Source organism: Lissotriton helveticus, chromosome 2_1 (genome assembly GCF_964261635.1).
Source record: "Lissotriton helveticus chromosome 2_1, aLisHel1.1, whole genome shotgun sequence".
Lineage (NCBI taxonomy): Eukaryota > Metazoa > Chordata > Amphibia > Caudata > Salamandridae > Lissotriton > Lissotriton helveticus.
In genome coordinates, this window is record NC_136059.1 from 1,878,521,896 (window position 1) to 1,878,548,490 (window position 26,595).

At 44.7% G+C, this 26,595-nt stretch overlaps 1 protein-coding gene across 1 annotated transcript in view; it reads left to right on the forward strand.

The window, feature by feature from the left end:
- LOC144819969 (cilia- and flagella-associated protein 337-like) overlaps positions 1–26,595 on the forward strand; it is a 235,564-nt gene that overhangs the window by 194,262 nt on the left and 14,707 nt on the right. The window contains exons 20-23 of the mRNA XM_078677647.1: positions 4,108–4,249; positions 4,345–4,384; positions 9,550–9,638; positions 22,653–22,816. Of these exons, the coding sequence (XP_078533773.1) occupies positions 4,108–4,249; positions 4,345–4,384; positions 9,550–9,638; positions 22,653–22,816 (435 nt within the window). The remainder of the gene's footprint in view (positions 1–4,107; positions 4,250–4,344; positions 4,385–9,549; positions 9,639–22,652; positions 22,817–26,595) is intronic.

Here is a 26,595-nt window from a genome sequence, read left to right on the forward strand (position 1 = left end):
CATAAGTCTTTCTTTTTTCTTTTTTTTTCCCCCCCCCCACCCTCTATCTTGGTGAATTTAGTGAGTTTGTATTCCCCAGCCCCTTTTTTTCCCCCCTTTAGATAACTTGTTTGTCTGCCTCGATGTTGATGCTAATTATTCTTTAGTCTGGCTCTGGTTAGAGCTGATGCTGGAGAGAAAGTTCTCTGCTTCCTTGACATCGTTGTAGGTGTGGGTTTGTCCGTTTCTCGTAACTTTAAGGCGGGCAGGTTCTTGGAGGGATACCTGCCCACCGCAGGCCTTAATAGGATCCATCAATTTACGGAATTGCCACCTCCTATCCATGGTGTCCCTACTAAGATCGGATCGCGCAAAGAACGAAAACTCTCCTATAGCTATTGGGGAGTTAGGACGGGCTCTCTGCCAAACCGCTTGGCGTAAAAGAAAGTTACCAAAATATATTAGAAAGGGTCGTGGGAATTGATTTTCTCTATTCCTCTGAAACAGAGGCAAACGATGGGCCCTCTGGATTTGCGAGTCCCAGTCCCAATCTGCCAAATCAGGAAAGGCCTTCTGGAGCACCCCTACGATATAGGCTCTAGGGTCTGAGCCCTCTAATTTCTCCGGGATACCAAAAAGTCTTAGATTGGATCGCCTTTGCCGATTCTCCAAATCCTCAACCTTCAGCTGTAGTGCCTTCAGCTGATCGTCATGCCTTTTCACTGTTCCTCCCATTTTGGTGTTTGTCTCCTCCACCTGGAGCACCCGTTCCTGTAGTTCCATAGTTTCTTGTGATATCCCCCGATTTTAGTAGTAAGGTCCAATAGAGAGGATTGCATCTTGTTGTTATCCTCCCTAAGTTGAAGATAATATTCCTGAGCTTCCGCCCGTTGGTTACTCAGTTGTTTACTCAGGATCAGAAGTATTTCGTCCAGGGAGGAGGTGTTAGCCCCCGCTCTTCTTAAATCAGCTGTAGGAGAGACCGTAGCGGAGCCTGGAGGCACCTCGATTGAAGAGAGAGGACTGGCTGCTGCGTGGGCGGGTGATTGTATGACTGAGCGCAAAGCGTTGTCTTCAGACATTGATGTTGACTCTAAGTTGTTAAGCGACCCGCCACCCTGCTCTTGAGGTTGAGGTTCGTCTAAATGATCCGACAGAGGGACATTATCAGTATCAATCAAAATGCTCTTGTCAGGGGAGGTCACTGTTGGTATAGAGTCTGTGGGACTTCCTCCTGAGAGCCTTAGTGTCATTGTTTTAACCAGTCCTTTTGCTTCGATCCACTTTCTGAGTGGGCTTTTTTCTGCGATATTCTTCCTCATGGCTGGATTGTTACTTGACCTTAACCTTAGCCGTTTAGAGATAGCACCCGCCTTATTACTCTTCTTTGCCTTTTGTTTACCCTTGGTTTTATTCTTGGAGGTGCTACCCCCCCTTGATAGATTAGCGGACATGTCATCTTCCGTCTCTGATACAGCCTCATAATCCTCATAAGAGTCATGCTCAGTATCCTTTAGAGTCAATGTGTGTATTGAAATTTCGTTTTGTATTTCATTTAGTATCTCATTTTGTATCTCATTTTGTATCTTGCCTTCGCTGTCCTGGGCTTCTGGTATCCCCTCTAGATTGTTTGTAGTAAAGTCACTAGAGGCTGGTTTAAATGGTGGTTGTACAGTATTACTAATGATATCCACCGATGCCACTGGCTGTATGCATGAGAGATCAGCAGAATTGACCACAGCCACATCCATATTAATTTTTGCGTTAGAGTTAGGGTTAGTGTAGACATCTTGGTTTGTAAGAGCTTTTTTTGTAAGTTGTACAATAGTCTCTACCGCTACTCCCCCCGGTTTTGCTGATGTTTTTGACCCTATTTTGTCTGCCCTAGGGGTCATATCCTTAGTCTGTAACCCCGCTAAGAGAACGGGCGGTCTCAGTACCTGCTTTGCCGTAACGGCTGAAGATTTCTTTTCCCCTGATGGAGCAGGAACCTCGCCGCTCCCCAGTGCGGCGTCCTCAGTGAGCGCTTCTAAGGTCTGGGAGTGAAGAACCGCTACCGCGATGGACGTCGATGTTGCTGCTGAGGACATCATGGTGATAGCAGCAGAGGTTGCCGGGGGGGGGGGGGCGTCACCGACGTTGCTGTCCCCGCTGCCGTTACCGCCTGTTTGCTGTTCCTTGTCTGGCGTGGCGGCATTGGAGTTGGGTTTTTCGTTTTTTTCATTGACATCCTTCGTAGCCAGTGTACGCCGGCAGTCAATCGCCGGCTGGGACCGAGCCAGCTGATCCCAGAGTTACCGCTCCGTCCTCCAAGCAGCTGCCGGAGCAACCAAGCAGCATCCGAAAGCAGAAGCATCAGCTTGTCGGCTTGTCGAAAAGTGAAAAACCATCGGCAAATGTCTTTCTTTTCCCAGGAGTGTGGTTTCGGAGTACGCACAACTCAGCTCCGAGATAGTCTCATCTGCATTTTCTTATTTCTCCCGTAAACTGAGAAGGAGAGGTGAGTGGAGCTCGCAGGAGAGTCAGCCGGCACGGACCCTCACTCCGCCATTTTGGATCCGCCCCACTACCGTTGCTACAGAATTATCAATGCACAGAAAAGCCTACTACTGGGGAGTCTGGGATATCAGCCCGGGTTTGATAAGGGGGACCTCACTGGGCCACAGTGGGAGATTTGGTTAAAAAGGGGGCGATTTTGACCTTTAGCGAGCTCCAAGGCAAGTACCAATTGGCTCTGGGGGAAATTTACTGATATCTACAAATCAGGCACGCGTTATAGGCAGCCTTTCCGTCCTTTACGGATATACTGGAATCTTCCCCTCTAGAAGACCGCTTGCTTGATGGACCTCTTAGATCGAAGGCAATTTCCTTAACCTATAAAAAATTGAGTAACAACTTTCCAGATACCTTCTCGAAGCTCAGGGAGCGCTGGCAAGACGATGTAGGTCCTATAGAGGATGAAGAATGGCAGTCATCTCTGATGTGCCCCCCGTGAAGCGGCCATCACTCAGAGATTCCGCCTGATCCATCTAAGAATACTTCACCGCTCATACATAACGGGGAAAGTTTTGGCAAAAATAGGGGCTAAACCCGACGACAGGTGTGGAAGGGGATGTGGCCAGCAAGCCACGTTTTACCACACATTGTGGACTTGCCCAAAGGTACGCCCTCTCTGGGAAGGAGCCACACCACATATGCCCGCTGCAGTAGGAAAAGAGATAATCCTCACCCCACGACTAGGACTGCTAAACATTTGGGAGGCCACGGACCTAACGGAAACCGAACAACAGTTCACTACACTGGGTTACACAATGGTGAAGAGAGAGTGGCTAGGGGTTGGGGGGACAAAACCTTGCCTCGTGTCACCCTATGGGCAAAGAAATGGACCGATGCATGCTGGCAGAGACAGAGGTCTATTAGGGTGCCCTAAGAAATGGGATAGGAAGTGGTCCCACTGGAACAGACATAAGGGAGATATATGTATGTCGCCCACGGTAGAAATGGAAATGCGCAGGCAGGAGAGATTGATGAGAGATGTGCCTTGAAGGCTACTGACTGATGGTGACTTGTAACTTCCTGATGTTATTCTACAATGTGTCGTTCAATCATGTACTATACTAATGTGATTTTCCTCAATAACCAATAAAAAGTTTCATAAAAAAAAATATATATATAAATATGTACGCTTTTATTCAACCTCAGGCTTTAGGCCTTACTTTCTTAATATAAGTTAAATTATGGTTTTATGGTTTTCAGGTTCTCTAAAGTGATCTGGACACTAAAAAAGACGCTGCAGGTACTCATTCTGCAAAAAAGAAAAAAAACATTCCCACGGATTGCCTCGCCATGTAAAGCCAGTATCCACATTAGTGAAATAAAATGGGAGAACTTTTAAAACACTGAAATAGTTTTTCATTTTGCTCTGCACTAAGAGCATTCAGCAGGCTGCTCTGTCTGAATGTATGGCGCCAGCATAAAAGGTTCAAGGTTACTCTCCATGAGGCAAAGGCAGTCATTTTCTTTCACTGAATAGATTGACAACTTATCCCCTCTAGCCAATGCATCTATTGTCATCAAGCTCTTGCAATTGTCCTATAGTGATGGTCTGAATTATTTTTTCTTTCCCAGTCCAGCTACAAGTCTGTGATCAGTGACATGGCCACTACTGAAGATGACTCCATACTCTGTGCTGCCGACCAACTGGGCTACATTTTCATCTGGAGCATAGCAGAATACGCGTTGCGTGGGCCAGAGGTTCAACCTCCAACTCGTAAGTGACTCCTGTAAATATTTCTGCAGAAAGCAGTTATTCATTTAGTGATCAATGTAAAGGATTTAATTAATTTCTTTTCTTTTCACGGACAGTGCTTCAAAGTTGGAGAGCTCACACGAGCAGCATTACGAGGTGAGCAGGCCTTTTCAGTCCACTTCTTTTCTCCATTTCCAGTTTTCTGATGAAGGGGTGGAAGGTGCCGCTGCAGTACAGACTCTTGGAATTTACCACCTTGTTCACTCTATCAGCTGTGACTAAAACAGTAAGGGCCATATTATCAAGACGGGGCGATAGAAATTATGGCCGCTTTATCGGCAAAAAACTGCCGCTAAAGTGGCGATAATGGGCTTGACTATGTGCTCTATAGAATTCCAATAGAAAGCCAGGTTAGACATCTAACCTGGGTTTCTATGGGAATTCTCAAGGGCATATTATCAAGCCCCTTATCGCCACTTTAGCAGCAGTTTCCTGCTGATACAGCAAGATAATTTGAACGCCACTCTTGATAATATGCCCCCAAATTTGTCTTAAGGACTACTATGGTTTTATTTCCCTTGGGAACTTAAAAACGATTGGATTATTATCTTATAAAGGTCAGGGGCATGCCGACTTAACCCAGATCACACCAATACTCGTGTGATGCTCAGATTCTTCCACCTAGATGATGAAAGCTCCAAGGACTGTGGGCAGATTCCATCTTTGCCTATGGTAGGAGCATGTGTAAAAAATCCATATGTTTACTGTTTCACCTCATATTATTGATCTAGACAAAGTATTTTGGACCTTTATGATAGTAGAGGCCTGGTGACTAAATCACAGTTTCATGTCTTCTGCTTTAAAAGGACAACCCCTTTTTCAACCTAAGGTTCCAAACCTGACACTTTGGTAAATTAACTGTACATGCAGGGAAACGTTTTGTGAAGTTGTGCAAAGTCCAGATATTCTAATTCATAAAGATGTAATAGAGGAGTTTCAGTTAGAAATTATTTTGAAATACTGCACCCGCCATCATATCATATGTGCCTGGACAGCTGTATATTAAGGGGAAAACAATTTGAATTTGGTTTTTGTTAGCATTTAGAGTCCCTTGATGCATAGGAATTGGACATTTGATAACGCGTTGTGTGCTTCCGTTCTACAGAAGGGGCTGCCAACCATTGCACTGCTATTCTGTACTATCCATTGCACGGGTGCAACTTTCTGCCTATGCAATGTCATGGGGACATCCCTCGTTTGCTTTGTAAAAGAAGGAATGCCTGTGTCAGTGTGTCCACACTGTATATCCCAGCAGGATCATGAGCAAAGAGACTTTTGTGAGGTGCAATAACTGTCCGCCATCTTAGAAATGGGCACAGTTAGTCCAGAAGAGGTACTTTTGGATAGTGCATGGAAGGGGCTTGTGACTCCCCATGGTGATTGTCCGAGGAAAGTGGCTGCCTGAAGCTAACCAAAAACACAGAAGCATAATTCAGGCTGCTGCGCCAGAGGGGGCACCCAATCATTCACAGGCCTCCCATTTAGTTCAAACTCAAATAATATCTGTGATGTGAGAGACTCAGGGGCCACTCGTCGCATTCTGCAGGGTGACCCCATCACTTTGCATAATGTCACTGAAATATAGAGCCGCAGTTTAAGAACCACCGCTTAGTGCTTCAGTGCTGCACAATCTTACCTCCGGCTCATTCCTGCTCTAGAGAGAGTGCATTCGTTGTTTTGCAATCCAGCCCGAAGACCTGAGGGCATTTTTATAAGCCCCTTGCGCCAACGGTGGGTCACTTTTAATATGGGAAAAAGTGACGCACGGCAGCGTAAGGGGCTTGTAAATATAAGCCCCCTGGGGGGAGATTTTAAAAAAGCCATGTAATGCAACGCAGCTACCCGCGACACTGCACTGCATTGCGCGACAGGGAGGAACAGGAGACCGCCTTATCTTCAGAGCTATGGCTCTCTCCTCCCCTTTCCCTTGCGCCGGCACTGATTATAGCTGTTGTGGGCCATGCACACACCTCAGCGCCAAAGCGCTGCGGTGTGTGTGAGTCTAGCATAGGTTTTGTACAGTTTGTGTACCTTCCCTGTACAAAATACCATGCCTAGACAAGATGAAAAACTTTTCTGTAAAGCTTTTCTGACTTTGTATGCATGCTGCATAGTGCAGCACTCATGCAAAGTCGGGAAAGGAAGGAGAAAGGAAAGTATTTCTCATTCCTTGCACCTAATTTAAAAGGGCGCTGTTTTCTCACGCTAAACCCAATCTGCTTTATTTAGTAAATTGGGTTTAGCATAAGAAACCTTCGATGGTTGCATAGGAACGCCCATTCTCCACCCTTGGGACACACCCATGGCGCTAAGTAATGTAAAGCAGCGCCATGCTCTGCTCTGCATTACTTTTCCGTTATTTCCAGCGCTAAACAAGTTTTTGACGCAAACACTGCGCAAAAGCTTCATAAATCTCCACCTTCATCTGTGCTGTAAGGGTTCACACTGCCACAGTCCAGGACGAAGTGCCACCACCATATTGTAACTCTGTACTGTATTTCTGTTTGTACAGCTCTAATTAAATCCAGTCTTTTCGAGAATAGAACCATTATTGGGGCCGTATGTAACCTACATTAGCAAGCGAGTGGAGGGTTTGAAATGCCTAGCCTACCTGAGCATCTTTGTTCATTAGGTCGAGGACCGAAGGCTGCGCTTGCGCAGTCTCCGGTGGGAGATTTAATGATTTGGAGTATGGGGCTTGAACCTGCCTCTCTCTTCCATTGGCTGGCTCCCTAAACGGAGGCCAGCCATTGGATGAGAGGGGCATCACTCAGTTCAAGCCCCATCTCTTTCGGATTCGGGTGCGTGTTTTTTTGCGTTCTATCGCCCTGTGACGTCATCCATCACTCAGAACGCAAAAACACGCCCCCCGAATCCGAAAGAGATGGGGCTTTGCGGCCGCCATTTTGCTGCTCGTTTTTTTCTTTTTTTCGCGGGAGCGGCTGACTCACTCCACTGCTGCTGGGCCAGGCTAATGTGCGGTGTTAGTGCGAGAATGATTGCCAGGTGAATATTTTATTTTTACTTAAAGTGTTTCAATGGGGCTGTGTTAGGCAGGGTGGTTGTTACCTGAGGCAAACAATGAGCGTCAGGAAGAAGCAGCGGAAATGACACAAGAAAGGTATGAGAAGTGTACGTGAGGCAGCAGGTGTGTGCGTGGGACAGTTGTGGTGCGAATGTGTGAGTAGAGGGGCAGGACCGCGTAGTTATACCCTCGTGCCCTTCGCAATTTCCGCCAACACTCACTCACCCATCTAGGCTTAGGGTGACCCCTGTGCAAAGTTTCCCTGGACAGTCGGTTATATGAGACCGAAATCCGTTGCCAAAAACTACTCCTTTAACGGACATCTTATGTCCCGTAATTATGGCGAGCCGGGTCAGGAATTGCGGAACCGAAAGGGCTCGCCACCAATCAGATAAGTGGATACATACTCAACGATGTTGTGGATAAGTGTAACGATCTTGTATTGGCTTAGGGGAATCACGTTCATAGGATTGGCTTGTGTTCTTCATGTCGGACGTTTTATTGGCTGAGGAGACACACCAATGCACAGTTGCTTACCTGATTGGCCAAGGGAACTGTTAACAGTTGTTCATTTGTTGTGAGGCCCCGTACAGTGCACATGACTTTGTTGCTTTATTTTAGCTGCTGCACGACAGAGCGGGCGGTCTACCTAGCGAGAGTGCAGAGATGTTGACTCTTTACTGACTGTGAGTGTTCTTTAGCCGGCGCCACGGTCTTATAGGCACCCGAGTGTGCCGTTTCATCGGTGTTTGTGAGTAGATTAAACTACTGCTTGGTCCCAAAGCGAAGTTTCTTTGGCTCGATTGGTTACCGTAAGCCGCTCGGTCCGTTCCCGTGTCATGGTTTCTTCGCGCTTGTCCTCTTCTGAAGGTCCCTACCGAAGTGCTTCGATTCGCGAGTGAGAGTTACCTTGTGCTGCAAGCAACAAAGATTGCATACTGTGTGTGTATTGAATTGGCCGAATTCTGTGATTCCTCAGTCTTTTACAATTTATTTGCTCTAAAGCGAAAGTCCGTGACATCACCTTTGACCCCGAGAGCATCCTTGCAAGTCACGGCACGTGATCGTCGACCTCCTTTTTTGTTTGCATTTCTTGCTCCCGTTTTCTTTCTTCCCACTTTCTCTTTTCTTTCCATTTATTTCATTTTTAGATCCGATCAGATATTCGCTAACTCTTTTAGCTTGGCCCTCTTCTCTGTTGCATTAGGATTCATCTAAACCTCTATGATCAGGAGATTGTCATTATCCTCAAAGAATTGCGTGCTGAGTTTCAATGCTTGACCCCCTGATTCCTTCAAGATCTCCTCAATCATGTCCTGCAGAGATATTGAGATATAAATTGTTAAGCCACTCATTGGGCATACAAAGCGGCAGACATTCATTGCTGGTTTTGGGTCTCAGTGTAGCCCGTCAACGGAGCAGTTGCTTGTGCCCAAGTTTCTTGAAGAATTAAAATATCAAAACTGCTCTAGTATTGCATGATATTTGGATCTTCAAGTTTTTTCACGAGTCGATGGATATTCCATGAACATATTTTTAGCTGTGGATCATGAACATGGTGCTTGCCGATGCTCACTTCAGATGTCCAGAAACTTTATTTAGACAGCAGGGTGGCTGGCAGTCAATTCCAGTTCTTATATTGGCTAACCAGGTCAGCTACAATCTCTAAAAGACTTTGTTTTCCCTGAGCATATTTTAGAATCGAGTGCATGGGAGGTTTAAGCTGGTTGTTAAGCACATCTGGATATCCTTTCATGACGTCTTCTTTTAGTCTAATCCTCCAGTCCTTTAGTAGTGTTGTTTTTGTCAACAGAGCATTCACCAATGAGTTTTTGTTTGTGTGCGTGGCTCTGTCTGTGTGTGTGTGTGTGCGTGGCTCTGTCTGTGTGCGTGGCTCTGTCTGTGTGCGTGTGCGCGGCTCTGTCTCTGTGTGTGTGTGCGCGGCTCTGTCTGTCTGTGTGTGTGTGTGTGTGTGTGTGTGTGTGTGTGTGTGTGTGTGTGTGTGGCCCTGTGTCCGCCAATACTCTCTACTACTCTCTAATGCTCACCTATTGCCATTGTAAATGACAATACCATTTATTTATGTTTTTTTTTTAAATGTCATGAGCAATGCCAATAGCTCTACCTTTAATAATGCCGAGACCATTGCATTGTAAATGCTTGTTTTAATAGTCATTTTAATGATTCTTGGGAAATGCTGGTACATAATATTTGTGCCACCTTCTCTTTTGTGCAGCATTTGCCCAGTCACTGCACAGCAGCTGCTTCTAACCACATCCCTCGACTGCACAGTTCGTCTCTGGAGCCTGCAGGGCGAATTCATAGGTATGTGCTGGTCTTTGCTCTTATGACGTGTGACTAACAAAGCTGAGATAACTCTGCAGTTCTGCAGTTTTCTATGCAAGTTGCTGAAGGATCTCAAAAATACGATGCTGGTTGTAGTGAGACATTATTAATACATTATATAGGCTGGTGTACCCTTAGCCTTGGATGTGGCATCATTACATGTCATTTGTAACATTAAGGTAGCAAATGTTAATGTTTTTTCCTTTTATTTGTTTGTGTCTGTTAATTTACCGATGTACATATCCCTTTCTGTGAGCCCAGGCCATAGTTTCACCTGTGAGTACTCTCTTGCTGGAGCTAACATAATAAACACTTAATAGCATGCAGACAGTCAGGAAGTGGTATAGAGAACAACCCACATGTGTACGCACCTCCAGGCTATTTCGCCATCCGTCATTGATAACTTAACACTTTAAAGACACAGCTTCTGTAAATGTTTATGAAACTTTATTATGAAACATTCTTATTCTCCAATACTTGGGGGGCCCGATTCACAGAACTAACTTACGACAAAAACCTAAATTTACTACTCATGGTATTCACAGAATGCACTTACGACTGTCCTAAGTTTACGTCCGCATTCGGGCCGGAATTTCAGCTCCCGGAGAGGAAGCTCCAAACCCCAGAAATCTCCGCTTAAAGGCTGGAATCAGGACCGGGGTATTTATATGGCACCCTTTGTGGAAGTAACTATGATGTATTATTACTTATTATTATTATTATTATGCAAAAACAACAATTGATGGACAGAATGCAGAACAATGTCATACATTCACCCCAGTACAGAGATCTGGGCCTGGGCTGGACTGTTCCCATGAGGCACAGGGTCAAGGCTGATTTCCATATGGCCATGTCTGGCCTGGGGTGGTGTGGAGTGCAAAAAAAAACGATGGATTTAGGCCCAGATCTCTGTACTGGGGTGAATGTATGACATTGTGCTACATTCTGTCCATCAATTGTTGTTTTTGCATTTGTCACCCCGAGTGGGATGGGTATGCTCAGACGTGAGTCCCATGCTCTCCACACCACTGGAGTCAAGCTAGCCAGGCTGATGACGGCTGATAGCCAGAAACCGGTCCTTGGATGCTTGATTCCGGTCCAGGAAAGACATGGCTTGGCAGTTCGGGCTGGACTGTTCCCATGAGGCACAGGGTCAAGGCTGATTTGCATATGGCCATGTCTGACCTGGGGTGGTGTGGAGTGCTAAAAAACGATGGATTTACGCCCAGATCGCTGTACTGGGGTGAATGTATGACATTGTGCTACATTCTGTCCATCAATTGTTGTTTTTGCGTTTGTAAATATCACTCAGCAGGTTGCGCCACAGTGTGTCACGCAACGTGACGCACCAGCGGCGCAAGGGTCTTGTAAATCTGCTTCATAGGAATTGGAACACAAAGAGAACAGGGGAAAATGTTTTGACCTACACATGCATTAATTTCCCAAAACTACTAATTTCAAAACACAAAGAGTAGGAAGTTGTAGCCCAAACCATTGAATTGATTTTCTTGGTGTGAGGAGGGGCCCGATGAGGAATCATGCCACCTAAGGGTGGGTGAGGCCCTTCGTCCTAAATAGGAAATTCTTTTTTTCTAGAGTTGTAGAAATCTTACTTTAGCTTACATGACTGACTGCATCTCTTTAAGTAGTGATATACAAAGGAATGTCAGTTTTATTGAAAGTTCACCTAGTACAATATTCTTTTGACAGAGGCCCATGAAAATCATTATGCTACTTTTAAAAGTAGACCTGTAAAGAAATAACCATTACTCTCCATGAGTCGGGCTGCTGTTGATATAAGTTTCCCACCCATGGTACAGAGAACTGCATGCTTGTGTGTCATTCAACTTCTAAAAATAATTGGATTATATTGATAAGGAACCTGCCTGGGAATTGAGGGACATACTTACCAGCCCCTAGCACCACCGGAGAGACATTGGGGCATATTATCAAGACAGGCGATAAAATTATCGGCGATAAAAGGCTTGATAATATGCTCTATGGAATTCCAATTGAAGCCCATGTTAAATGTGAAGGACATCTAACATGGGCTTCAATTGGAATTCCATAGAGCATAATATCAAGCCCATTATTGCCGTTTTAGCGGCAGAAAACTGATAATATGCCCCATTGTTTTTTCGATGCTACGATAGCGCTGTGTGCTGGCCCATATTTACAAGGCCAAGGAAAGCCACTTTGAGTGGCTTTACATGGTCTTGTAAATATTGCCCTCTTTCACGCAATACTCTGCGTCAAAGGGGCGTGTCATGGGTGGTGCTGTGGATGTTCACACGCAACACCCATGGCTTTTTGACACTGCCCCAGATTTACAAGAATTTGTCAATCTGAGGCAGTGCCAAAAATGAATGCCTTTCCAGGGGAGGTGTTAAAGTGGCGTAACGACGAGAAATACTTTTATTTCTCCTTGTTACATTGTAAATATGCCCCAGAGTATCTTAAGTTTCACACCCAGGAGATCCCAAGAAGATCTATTCAGGTAATAATTAGCAGTCCTGGGGCCATATTTACAATTAAATGGTGCCACAAGCAATTTTGCTCCACTGAGCTGCATCATTTGTAAAAATGCAGGGATGTGCCGCAGTTACAGGAATACATCGCACCCATATGCTTTCCTCTGTGCCGGCGTACAAACAGCAGCCATGCGCCAACGTAGGCACTCTTGTAACGTGGTGCAAGGGTGCCTGCGTTGCAGGGATGATTGTGTTTGTGCAGGAAGGAATACCTTCCTGAACAAAAACAGTCATTAATGGCATTTTGCTCCTTCTATGTGTGTTACAGAATGGAGCACATATAGAAAGAGCAAAAAACGAGGAGAAATAAAAGTATTGCTCCTTGTTGCACCACTTTAACTCCTCCCCTGGAAAGGCGTTAGTGTTTATCGCTTACTCAGATTTATGAATCCTTGTAAATCTGGGGCAGTGCCAAAAAGCAATGAGTGCTAAGTGGAAACACCCACAGCAGTACCCATGACCCGCCCATTTGACTCAGAGTACTGCGTGAAAGAGGGCCATGTTTACAAGGCAGTGTAAAGTCATGCAAAGTGGCTTTGCGTGGCCTTGTAAATATGGGCCAGCGCAGAGCGCTACCGGAGCGGAACATCCCTCCCAGCCACAAACATGCCTGCTATGCTATAAGCCCTGTTCCTGGGTGGATAAAGGAAAGGAGAGAGATAGTGATAAACACTAGTCCAGCCCTGTGCTAGAGATTTTTGATAAGGGGGAGGAGCCTTCTTTATCATTCAGGATTGTTCAATTATCCCAGGATATTTATCTCTTATCCAACCTGGCCCAGCTTCACGTTACTCCAAACGATGCAGCGCGAAGGGTGTTCTGAGTCAACCTGGCAACGCAAAGTGAATCCCTTACCATCAAGTGAGGAGAAAAATATGTTTTGATCAGCGATCTAATTATATTAAAAGCAGAATAAAAGGAATCAAGCCATCTAATCAGAGAGCGAAAAGCCCCACACTCTACTACAATAGATCTGGCAAAAAAGAGGGGTGAAAAGTAGATTGCAGCCTCCCTAGATTGATCGAAGGGAATCCTTGCAGTATTTTTAAGATTATTGTGTTTTTAACATTGTCCTGAGGCAGGTGGTGCATAAAAAGCAGGATCCACTGAAACGCGTCGACATATAAAATAACTGTTATTGGTCTTGGTATCGAACATCTATATAAGAATGTGTTTTTAAAAATACTTGCAAACCTTAATTGTTTATTGGAAAATGTTTTTTATTCAAATAATAATTGTTATGTATTACTGTATGATTGAATAAGTTGATACAAATCAAGAATCAACTGTTTTAATGCACAGAGGTTAAAATGTATATATGTTTTTAATAAAGCAGAATTCAGATGTGATTAACATTTTCAGGTTAACATTTTTACTGTAAACGGTGCCTTTGTAGTTCTACTTTCATAAGGCGGGTAGTACGTTTGTAGTTTGAATGTAATTACACGCAGAAGTGGTGAATGTTAGGGAGAAGGTCCACGTGATAATTTTGATAATAAGTAGAATCTCGCCAAGGGAACACCTTTGCTTAACTGCTGTTATTTACCCAGTTCCCTTTTGGTTGAAGGGTTACATTCTATCTTTTTATTTTGAACTGTGCATTGTCTACATCCAATGCCTAAACCTGGTATGAAGTTTTGGAAGAATCATATTTTTAACCTACCCCCTCCATCAGGTGTATTTGCAAATTCTTAACAAAGGTTTTTGAGGAGAGATACAGAATTAACAGGAAACGATCATTTGATGGACAATCCTACATATGGGTACCAATATGGTCCTTCTATCAAATACCAGGAATACAAACAATTTAAATAAAAGCCTGGCAGAAGGAGCACAACAGTAACAGCCACCAGTTAACAGAATATTTAATCCCAGTTAGTGACCACCCATCGTGGCCCAACACTCTAGAGTTATTACTGCTCTACATCATCATCCACATCTATATCTGCCATTCAAGTAAAGCTTTACAGAAAGGTTTATAATTCCTTCTATATAATTGCCTATATTACAATGTGCGCTCATTGTACTAGTTTTCAAAATATTTTTTATCAGATTTTTAAGTTGCTGATTTTCAACTTCAACAAATGTTCCTTTTCCAATCCATTCATAGATGATAATTACATTACACCTGTCTTCTGTGTAAAAGGGTGTAAATGTGTCCAGTAATTTTTGCTATGTACAGAAGCAAGTTTCCTGTTGCATTTTGAAAGGGGAACGCAAGTTTTGGGATCACCACTATAGCGATTGATTAACCTTTAGGAAATACGGCAAAAATATTCCAATGTCGCCAAGTACTGTTTCTTATGTGTACTTCTTCCAACAGATTCCTCACCTGATAAATACCATCTCAGAAGGGCTCCGGAAAACATTTGCCTTCAGCAATAACTCTACTGCACCATCGGGTGGTGCCCTGTTGCTGTAATCACAGCCTCCTCCACTACAAATGTGACAACATCAGGGTATATATGACGCTGGCTGGTGCGCAGGTGTCAGTTCTTATTTTTTTGCACCTCATCGGCGTGGGTACCGTGCTTCTCTCCCTGTTTTACTGATGAGATTGCTAAAATATAAGAGCAACTAGTCCAATATGTCCTCTTAAACTCAAGGCGTTCATAACCTGCAAGGACACCCAAAATCGTCAAAACGTACCATAATCAGTCTCCCCGGATATGTAAGGACGCCATTTTCGAACCTGGTCAGTGATGGTTTGGTCGCTGATGAGCATATTTTGAAGTGCGAACTGGAAGCTGCTGAAACGGGGGCTCGATCCATGGTCAGCACACCTAGATGTGCTCCACAGGCTTCTCCAGAGATGTCAAGACAGCCCGTATGAACCTGCTATTAAATGACAAGTGGATCTTCGAGAAGAAGGCCAACTCCTCTCAGAAACATTTTAAGAACAATTCTGCCATGTTGTTCTCGCTGTGCCTGGCCTTCCCAAGTGAAACAGTTCTACCAGCGGTTCTGTCACTCTCGAGGTTTCTCCTGGTGACAACCCTCACAGCAAAAGCACAGTCATAGCCAGTTCAGACCCACATCAGCAGCTATATAGCTCCTTTTTGGCAGAGGTATACCTAAGGGGCGCCATCAAAACCAAAAACAGTACCTTCTGTTACTACCATCTTCTTCTGGTTCAGCTATCCCAAAACCTCTCTGCCGCCTCTTCCCAGATTCTGGTAGGGGTGATGGTCTCCCAGTTTATCACTAATTCGGAGATGATAATGCTAGGCTGCTGGATGCTTCAGCTTATATGCGAGTGCTACGTCCTACCCTTCCTCTCCTTCAAACCGGCCTGCCCTTCTGTCAGGAAATGCTGTGACACAGGTCTTGATCTTGGGAGAGGGAAGTTCTTTGCCTCTTGAAAAAAGGGAGTAAAAGACACACATATGATGGATGGAATGCAGAGTAAAGCTAATCAAACATTCACCCCCAGTCAATAGATCTGGGTTAAATCCATTGACCTTTTTCTCACTATGCCACCCCAGTTTAGACAGAGCCATATGCACATCTGTCTTGACCCTGTGCCTCATGGGAACAGTCTAGCCCAAACTGCCAAGCCAAGTCCTCTCTGGACCAGAAACAAGCATCCTGGAACCGGTTTCAGGGCTTCACCCCTCAGCAGCCAGGCTCGCTTGAATCCAGTGGCACAGTGAGCCTGGGACCCACGTCTGGGCATACCTGGTGCACTTAAGGTGAGAAAGCAAAAGACACACAGATGATGGACGAGATTGAAAGCAAATCAAATCTTCACACAGTCAATAGATCTGGGTCAAATCCATCATTCTTTTGCGCACCATGCACCCCAGCTTGGGCCCAGCCATATGCAGATCAGCCATGCCCCTGCGCCTCATGGGAACAGTCCAGCCTGAACTGCCAAGCCAGGTCCTCCCTGGACCGCAAACAAGCATCCTGGGACCGGTTTCAGGGCATCACCCCTCATCAGCCAGGCTCGGTTGAATCTAGTGGCACAGTGAGCTTGGGACCCACGTCTGGGCATACCCATTCCACTCAGGGCGAGAAAGCAAAAAACACTCGAAAGGGGCCATGTAAATGGCGCATGTGGTGGAGAGGAGCATGACACTTTGCTCCCTTTACTTCTTGGTCCACAAAAAGAATGGAGACCTCAGGTCTATCCTGGCCCTATACTCCTTGAACCGTTTCACTTAACAGGACAAGTTCAAAATGCTGTCCCTGTGCCAGGTTGTGCGCCAACTCAGTGCCAGGGATGGATTGGTGTCCATGGACCTGCAAGATGCTTATTTTCATTTACCACTCCGCTCTATTCAAAATGTTACTTACAATTCATCGTTGGGTTACAGCATTTTCAGTTTGTGGTTTGACAACCTCTCTGCACGTGTTCACATGAGAGAGTAATACTTTTTGCCCTGATCACCCTCATTGTTTCACTGATATTGGTGGGAATTGACTCTGACTGTGCCCTGGGGTCTGCTAACCAGGCCCAGGGCAGTGCTCTTATTAAAAGCTACATGGTAATTGGGTGTAATTACAATTGGTACTGACAACCTACCTGTAAGTCCCTAGTATATTGGAGGGCATGTAGCTTTTAAGGCCCCGCAAATGTAATGCATTTAAGTGTGCACTGCTGTGTTGCCTGCTGTCATTTTAAGAGCCAGTCTTGCTTTGCAAGTTGCTTTTGAATTGAATTTGTAGATGCAAATTCGACTTTTTATTCAAAAGTACTTCCAAAGTATGTTTTATGTGCCCTGGTGAGGGAAAAAACTACCAAATGTCGTTTTCCCCTATTGTAGCAATTTAGCTCAATAGTCTAACTTGGGAATACTGTAAACAAAGTGTAAGCATTGACAGGAGTGAGCTAAAATAATATTTCAAGAACATAAAAGATTAGTAATGATAAATCCAACAACTTGCCACTGGTGAATTTACCATCACTAGTACAGAAAATAAGTCATAGAACTTTCTTTTCTGTGAGCCAAAATCCAGCCTTCTAATAGTCTCTCCTGATTGGCCAGCTCTTGACAGGCTTAGCCAAACTACTCTGATGAGGTGATAAGTGGCCTGCATAGAGACTAATGATATTTGGTGGGGGAGATCTGCAGCTGCAGAGAATAGACCAGGAAGGGGGCTGGGTAAACAACCTGATCTTCAAAGAGAGAAGAATAGTAAGGATGCAAGTCAGGCTTAGCCCATCTTCCTGTACCCGCAGCCAGATGGGAGCCCCAGGAATGGAATTTGCAGAAGGCCTCAAAGGGGAGTATTAAGGGAAATGAGCCACACCAGTAGGTTGGCTTAGCCAGAACTTAACCCCAAGGAGAGCGTTTCTCCATCTTGAATTTGAAAGTACAGTCCTTTGTGGGACTAGAATATGCCACACTTTGGAGGAAGCTGTCATGCTTTTGGGTGACACCCTGTACTCCATTGGTCAGGGGTGCCCCCTTACATGGTGCACCAGAACACTGGATAAATATGGGAGAGCTGCATAGCAACTCTGATCCCCTGCCTAAAACTACAAGAAGAAGGACTGCCATGCTGGGTCGCTGGCCTGCACCAAGTGGACTGCACTCTGGGTGACCGCACCTGCTGCACACTAAGGAACTACATCCCTAAAGACGTTGCCTTGCTTCTGAAAGGACTAAGGAGTAGACTCCCTGAAAGCAACAAGTTAAAAGAGCTCACCTGAACCATCCCCACCAAGAAATTCCTGAACTGGAGTGCGTCCAGTGTACTTTTACGGATTTGGCTATGTCCGTTGTGGTAATTGTAGTCCCAAAGTTCCAAGTAGCAATTCAGAGACTCTGGAACTTTAGATTTTGTTTGTGGACACTTTGAACCCTCAAAAGGTACTTCGGGAAGCACCTCCTCAAATTTGGAGAACTTTTAAGAACTTTTGTGAAAAAGCTCCATAAGATGACCGACCCGACGTTGAGAGTCAAGCCAACTACATCAAACCATGACCTGGCCTGGCCTGGATTTCAGGTTCGGCCCGCTAAAAACGAAGGAGCTGAAGACCTCCAGGAGTTGACATGGGGCTCCCGTTGCAACAAACCAACTAAGCCACTGCAAATCCAGCATGCTGGAGAGGCCTGCTCGATGGCCTGCTCGGTGTCAAGAGAAAATCCTCCAGTAAGGTTTCTAAATGTGAAGGTAAAATTTGTGTTAAGCCTCAAACTTTGACTTTGCCCTGGTCAAGTGCGACCAGATGTCCCAGTCTCGTGCATCTTTCTCAGCTAGTCATGGAACACCTTCCCCGCACCATAACCCTCCTACACAAATCTGGTTTCACCATCAATATCAATAAGTCTTACCGCATCCCCAGAAAAAAATTGACCTTCAAAGGTGTGGTGCTGGATATGACATGTAAGAAGGCTTTTTCACCTCCTCAGAGGATTACAGATATTCAAGAGGGGGTTCATTGTGTTTGAATTTGGTTCGAATCCCAGTCTGCCAATATTTTGCCTCCTTGGTCTGATAGTCTCATGCATCCTATTGGTGCTGTGTGTAGAAAAGTGTGATGGTCCTCCATGGTGCCTAAGATGGAAGCATCAGGTGAATATTTGACTCAGTGCAGATATTTCACTATGAGAAGTTACAGAATTGTATGGACTTAATAATGGGCCTACTGAACAGTAAATGCTTGTAACAAAGATTGATTGATGTGATCAATTTGAATACATAATTGTGTACTATAATAGCTTTCTCTTTTCCAGATATTTCACACTGTTCTCCTAGACCCGGAGTGGAGTGGTGTGGCTCACTGGTTAGAGGCGGCAGACCCAGAAGCAGAAAACGGCCCGGGACCAGGGTTCAATTCCCGACATGGCAGGGTCGTGGACCAGGGTCAGTGGACTCGATAATTCTCGCCTCGGTGCCTACTCTAACCAGGGATCACACTCGGCAACTCTGGGCATTAGCCTGCCTCATCTCTACAACGGCCCCCCACATTCGCCGGGGATGCCTGGTTTCACCTTGGAGATACCCAGTAGGGACCATCTCACAGGGATAGCCAGGACGGGTTCCCCAGCGGTCTACAGCGCCACGACGCCTCAGGGCAGCAGTGCGCTTTACAAGACACATACATTTACATTTTTTAGACCTCTACTGTGCATGTTCCCCTCCAATCTCACTGTGAATCATCCCTTTCGTCCTGCGAAGTAGCTAGCAACCATAGAGACGCCACCTCGTTAAGCTGGGCCACTCACCGGAGTGACATGAGGGCACTGATGAATTGGTCTGTGTCTGGGCAGTGGCTGCATATACATGTGTTGGAGCTGCAGGCAATCCATCATATCCTCAACTCCTTTCTCCCTTTCATCTCAGGGAGTACAATCCAGATCTTATCAGACAACATAAACACTTTTGACTATATCAACAGGCATAGGGGGGTGGACTCTTGTCTGGGAGACTTAATGCCCGCAGAGGTGTATCTTACAGTGGGGCATCTCCCCAGTGGCACCCTGAATGTGATGACTGGGGCATTGAGTTGATTCCTTTTGAAGGACAATGAGTGGGAACTCTATCCCTAATGGCGAGACATGATCTTCTCTAGATTGGAATGCCTATCTGCGGATCTCTTCACCATGATCTAGAACAGGAAGTGTTCTTAGTTTGTGCACACTTCTTTTTGTTGGGGACACCTTTGTTTTCCACAGGTCACAGGATCTGCTGTACACGTTCCTACCTGATAACTCCTCTATTGAATACTTTGCAGATGGTGCAAGATGAACAAGCTGCATGGATCCACATCACTCCAGATTGGGCAAAGCGGATTTGGTATGCAGATCTGCCTCTTCCTCACAGTGTTGCCCTCTTTCACAGCAAGATGGTTAGGTCCTCCACCTCAAGCCATCGAAGCTTCAGCTGCATGTGTTGGAAATTGAGCAGTGCTAACTAGAGGGCTACTGTTTACCACCCTAAATGGTAGACATCATTTGGGCTGCCTGAAAACCGACTACAAAATCAGTTTATGGGGACCACTGAACAAAGTGTGTTGCTTAGAGTAGAAGGCTTCTATTCCAGCTCCTTCAATGTTTTGTGTTTGTCAGACCACTACTGGTCTCTAAGGCACACAGTGACAGGTACTTTGCTAGGCTGCTTTGGGTGACTTCCTTGATCAATAAGCTCTACTCAACCCACCCTGAGGGTATTGCTTTGGGGCATTTTTTTAAAGATGTTTTTATTATCTTGAAGATTATATCAGCCACAAATATATCAGCATTTAATACATCACATCACCGTTATTTCCCACATTATGTATGTAACAAAATGTCACTTCTGTTCAGCCATCTATACTTCATCTGTTCCACTGTTTCTCTTTCATCTCCAACTCACTAGTAGGCGAAATACACAGTTCGCCCAGTACATGTTCCATTTGCCCCATTTATATCCCATTTCTTTGGGCACTCTCTGGATTTGAATACCTCCTTTTCTGCAGTCATGCATTTATCTAATTCCTTAGCCCAACTCCCCGAAGATAGCACTTCAGCTGCTCTCCAGTATATTGCTTTAGTGCGTTTCACCAACGTATAGCCCAGAGTGACACATTGGGGCATATTCTTAAGGTGATGAATCTACAGAAATCGGTATCCATCAAAATAACAAGTTACCTCCAGTAAATATTTTTCTTATGAATTCTATATCTTTCCACGGATTCCACACCACCTTCTCTCCCTCTTGATGAGTTAGAGCTGTTATTGATAAGATCCCACAGTATACAAATGCATCATTTGTTGTAAAAGTCATGTTGTAAATGCACTCTCAGTTCTTCTCTGCACTCCTAAACAAAGATGTGAAAAAATTGCTAGGAACTAATTCAAATGCACCAGTCAGCGCCATGTACACCCTAATGTTGTCACAACCAGGGCAAACAAAGCTCTAACTGAAGCTGCGTGCACCACCTGGTGGTGATAAAGAGGAATTGATGGGAATAAACTTTTCAGCATCCAGTCGAGTGTCCGAAAGACATTCCTAAAGTGAAGAATCTGTAGTAGAATATAGGATCCACCACAAATATTATTACCGAAGGTAAATAACCTTTTAGTTGAGAAAACGTCATGCAGCTTCCATCGGTGTAACCAACGTTATCAGCCATTAAAAATGATTTTGCTATTGTAACCTATAACATGTTTTGAATTGTTGATGACTGTAATTTGTGTGTGGCTTATTTAAAAAAAAAAAAATACATAATTTTCCAAAACATTAAATGTCAAATTCAGTCTAAAAGTAAAAAAAATAAAAGTGTTTAACTGTAAAAAGTTTAAACACACATTCATTATTCTGCAGGTCATATATACAAGATTTAGAACTTAGAAATTGAACAGATGCTTGCGATAAAAAATCTTTCAGATTTTCCTAAATGTGTCTTTTGTGTATATTAGTAATTCCAATTGTACTTAGTTACAAAACTCTGTGAAGAAGCACGCAATCATACATTGGAATGGTACTCTTAAGTATGATCATGACAGTAAGTCACTGGAAGACCAGAGAGTCACGTCATTTGCACATTTATAGGTGAATGCATCTTCCTGTTTCCGAAAATCTACTTTTGAGCGTGGGGTGGGATGAAACAAGAATGGATTCCATGGACCTAAGTGAATTGGGTCTATAGAATGTGAGTGCAGTCTTCTGACCCAACAGCACTATTAGCTAACCTAATAAACCCCTCTTTTACTTTGAAGCGGTCGATTGGCTCAGAGGCAAATGAAACACCTAGGCCTTCAAAGCGCCCGGCACCTGACTGCTTACCTCATAGACAACATAGACGCTGTTATTTGCTTAGTAACTCCACTGCTGAGATTGAATCCCAGAGTGCAAACTTTGCACCCAGGTGTGGTCCGACTAACAATAGACAAATGGCTGCATTATCAACCCAATGACATTATTTAACGGGACACATTGAATACATTCACCCTGGTTTAGAACCAGGGTGAATGTGCTTTTTGTGTACTGATTACAGAGTTAACAAATCACTTGCCACAGCACCTGCACCCCCTCTGTGCAGCATCACTATTTACAGATGAATTTAAACAGAGCCTTTCAAATATGTAATTTTGCAATACGAAAATAAGATGAGATACTCTGCGACCATCTGCAGCACCAATGTATTATCATTCCTTTTTTTAAACATTGCCTCCACATCATCAATTACCCACAAATCCCACATCTCCACATTGTATACATAAACAATGAGTAATTGACATCCTTTATGCCACTCTGATGCATCAAAATGCACAGGACCAGGCGAAGGCAAGCTCATCATGATAACATCGTAGGCCAGGACCCACCTGACCTGAGATAAACAGCTAAGAGTCCAGCCCACTGGTGGAAGGAAGGTAGGACAGGGACTGGAGAGAAGGATGCTGAGCCTGGATTTGAATTTAATACACAGTGAAAGTTTGAAAATATGCACCACCATTTTCTACTGTAATCTATAAATGATAGCAGTTGTCATGGAACCCTCATTTACAGTGTGCCCTTATTTTGCTAGGTATATTTGGAGACGAAGAGCCCTGGAACATCAGAGACAAGACCTCTTGGGGGAGTCAACGGAGTCCACAAATTCAGAATTCTCAGGAGATTATCTTAAAAACTGCCCCAGGAAACGACCCATGCCCTAATGATGCAGAAGAAAATGGAAGTAATAGTTCAGAGGTAGGCTTAATGCTATCCCATTGATATAATTTTTTTTAAAGGGGATTCAAAGTCTCAAAAGTCTCATCTTCCACTACATTCTTATGTATTTAGTTATGTTTGTCTGGTTGTACGACACAACCACGCATTCATTTTCCACACATTCTTCAACAACGCAGGTGGAACAATAAAGGCGTCTAAACCACTCATTCCTTTTACAATGCAAGTCATTACAACGACTTGCCTTAGGGGGATACTGGACTCAGGAATAGTATAACTTACTATTCCAACTCCAGTCACCGTAACAGTACGGAAAGCGTTGGACTTTAAAGTCCAGCGCTACTTGACCTAACGCATGTCGTTATAATGACTTGCATTGTAAATGTAATGCATGGTGCAGGCGCATTCGTTATTCCACCCGCATTGCACAGGCAACGTGTTGTTTGGCTGTCGTTGTATTTGCTGTTTCCCTGTGTGTTCATCTGTAAAGAGTAAACATACTTAAAGAGCAAATGAGCACCAAACAAGGGTGCAAGTTCTGTGCTACTATTTGTTTACAAAGAGAAGATAGAGATTCCCATATCTGAAGAACTGTAATATTCTCTACAGAGTCACACTTGCAGATTATTTCTAAATTTCAGGAGAGTTGGAACAGTTTTGATTATGACAAGGATTCTACTTTAGATAATTTGAGCATAGGCGAAGAAGGTCTGGTCCTCTGGTTTCCTCTTTCTTTCAATGATCTGTTTCCAATTTGATAATGCCCTGGCTTCCAGTATGATGTTGTCTGACTGAGGTATGCCGTGTTGCCATTGCTGTTGGTTGTTTATGTGATGCAGCTGGTCTTGTAGATGATTTAGCATGAAAGGGGAGTCAGTGTAAGTCTTTCACGGCTGAACGTGATATTATATTTCTTTAAGCTTTTGATGAAATTTGCTGCAACATGTAAGAGTTTAAACTACATTATATCCAAGAGAATATCACCTTGCAATAATATGGTATACAGTATATTACCTGCCATTGCACCACCAGGGTAAGGATCAAATTACTTTTATTACAGCAACATCCAACTGCCTAGACTTGTCTTATGATATAGTGGTGGGGTCAATGTACTGAGTATGCATTTTCATTATGTGATTTGATAAATGCAATACAGTGATAATATATAATGTAAGATTCCTTCCAGGGGCCTAAACTGGTGTTGAAGATACTGTCAAGCAGGGCAAACTCTGGGTCCAGTGGTAGTTCTCAAGTCGATTTCAGGAAGCAAAGATTTCAAGTTCTTTAGGGGGTTAGTTAATACCATGATATCTTGGCTTTCTTGTCATAGTGCTGTTTAAAAGTGAGGGTTCTGTCAAGGGTAAATACAAGTGATGAGATCATAATACTTTATTCAGCACATAAATAGTCATAAAAGATTCATAGATAAAAGGCCATACACACAGAAAACATAAAAAGAAAAATGACAATAACAAATCTAAGAACGAGGTACATCAACTACAATTTATCACATATCGCAGTCAACTGATCTCACCACCCCTGACCATGATTATAATACCCTTTTCCTGAAGGGGTACCATCTGATGCTGCACCTAACCCTCCATTGTGTTCCTACATCTCACTGCTGCTTTTAAAAAGATACAAACACCCTTACAAACATGTTATGTTATGTTATGTTATGTTATAACAAATTTCTTAAGCGCACTGACACCAGAGGTTTCCTGGCGCTGATTGGATTGGGAAAGAAGGGGAGGAAACAGGGGAACAACGAATTTAGTGGGGAAAAAGTGTAGTTTTTAGGGATTTCCTAAAAGAAAAGAGGGAACAAGATGACTTGAGTGCGAGAGGGAGGGAGTTCCACAGCTTAGGGGCTAAGCAGGAAAAGCTGCGGCCACCTGATCTTGCGAGTTTGAAACGGGGGACGACAAGGAGCAAGAGATGGGTAGACCTCAGGGTGCGAGGAGGACAATAAGGAGTGATGAGAGACTTAAGAAAAGCAGGGGCGGGGCCAGTGAGAGCTTTAAAGATAAGACAGTGAACCTTGAAAGTAATCCTTTCGTTCACTGGTAGCCAGTGAAGATGGCGTAATAAAGGTTGGGCCGACTGCCATTTGGGGATTTTGAAGGCCAGCCGGGCGGCCTGGTTTTGGATGATCTGCAACCTCGATAACAAAGATTGAGGGAGACCGTGGTAGATTGAATTCGAAAAGTCCAGCCGGGACATCACCAGGGCTATTAGGACTTGCAACAAGGCTTCAGGTGAGAGGAGGTGAGCGACTTTCCGAATCCTGTAGAGTTGGAACATGCAGGAAGATGTTACTGCGCTCACCTGTGCCTTGAGGGTGAGCCCGGAGTCGATCAAAATTCCGAGACTCTTGACACATCCAGCAGGAGAAGGTGGTGTTCCAAGCTTAATCGGCCAGTACTGAGGGCCCCAAAACTGGGCGCTTCTCCCCGGAAGGAGGAGCTCAGTCTTGCCCGGATTGAGCTTGAGTTGATTTTGGTTCATCCAATGCTGGATGTGTGTCATGGCAGTCTGAAAATTGGTGACGGCGTTGGGGGAAGTGAGGGAAAAAAGAATTTGTAAATCATCCGCGTAATTAAACACGGTGATATCCCATTTACCCAGGGAGTGAAGAAGAGGTTGAAGGTACAAATTAAAAAGGAGGGGAGACAGAGAGGATCCTTGAGGGACTCCGCAGGACGAGGGGACACTGGTGGCACAGAAAGGACCCATGCTTACTGCCTGGGACCTCTCCTCGAGGAAGGATTTAATCCAAGACAGAGCAGCCCCACAGATTCCGGCGGATTCGACACGGTGGATTAAGATGTTATGGTCCACCGTGTCGAAAGCCGCCGATAGGTCGAGTAAAACTAGTGCCTGGGGTTGTCCTTTATCCTCGCTGCGTCTGAGATTATCCAGTACAGCGAGGATCACGGCCTCAGTGGAATGAGCTGGTCTGAACCCGGCCTGGTTAGGTGCCAGGTAGTTGGATTCCTCGATAAAGTGAGAGAGGCAGGTCGTGACATGAGCCTCGAGGATTTTGGAGAAGAAAGGTAGGAGGGAAATGGGGCGATAGTTGGCCAGGGCTGCTGGGTCGGCGCCGGGCTTTTTTAAGAGGGGCACCAGTGTGGCCTCTTTGAATGAGCTGGGAACTGTGCCTGAATTGAGAGAGGAGTTGAGCAAGGGGAGAATACAGTGGGGAAGGGTATGGCAAATGTCACGGAGCACGAAAGGGGGGCAGCAGTCCTTGGGGGATCCAGATTTCACACGAGTGGAGAGTCTGGCAAGTGATTCCGGGTCGAGCGCAGGGAACTGAGAGAAGGTAGGTGTATTGGCAGGGAAAGGAACTGATGTGGCGGGAGGAAGTGAGTGGGGAATGGAATTCTTAATGGCAGTGATTTTATCGATAAAAAAGGAGTTTAAAGCAGTGCAGGATTCCAAAGAAGGAGGTGGATTCGGAAGTGTCCTGGTGTCCGATGTCAGTTCGCCGAGGACTTTGAATATCTCCTTAGATCTATTGGGAGCTGTTAAGATCCTGTTGGAGATGAAGGAGGTTTTGGTGGTAATGATTGCAGCTTTGTAGGCTTTGCGCGCAGACACGTAGGCTTCCCTGTCGGGGCCGAGGTAATGGCGCCGCCATCTGCGCTCCAATCGGCGCAGCTCCAGATGTTGTTGCTTTAAGATGGGATTATACCATTTGTGGGATTTATTAAGATGGGTGCGGGAGAAGCAGGTAGGGGGAACAAAGGTGTCGCTGGCCGTCGTTAACCAGTGTGAGATGTTGGCATCCATAGTAT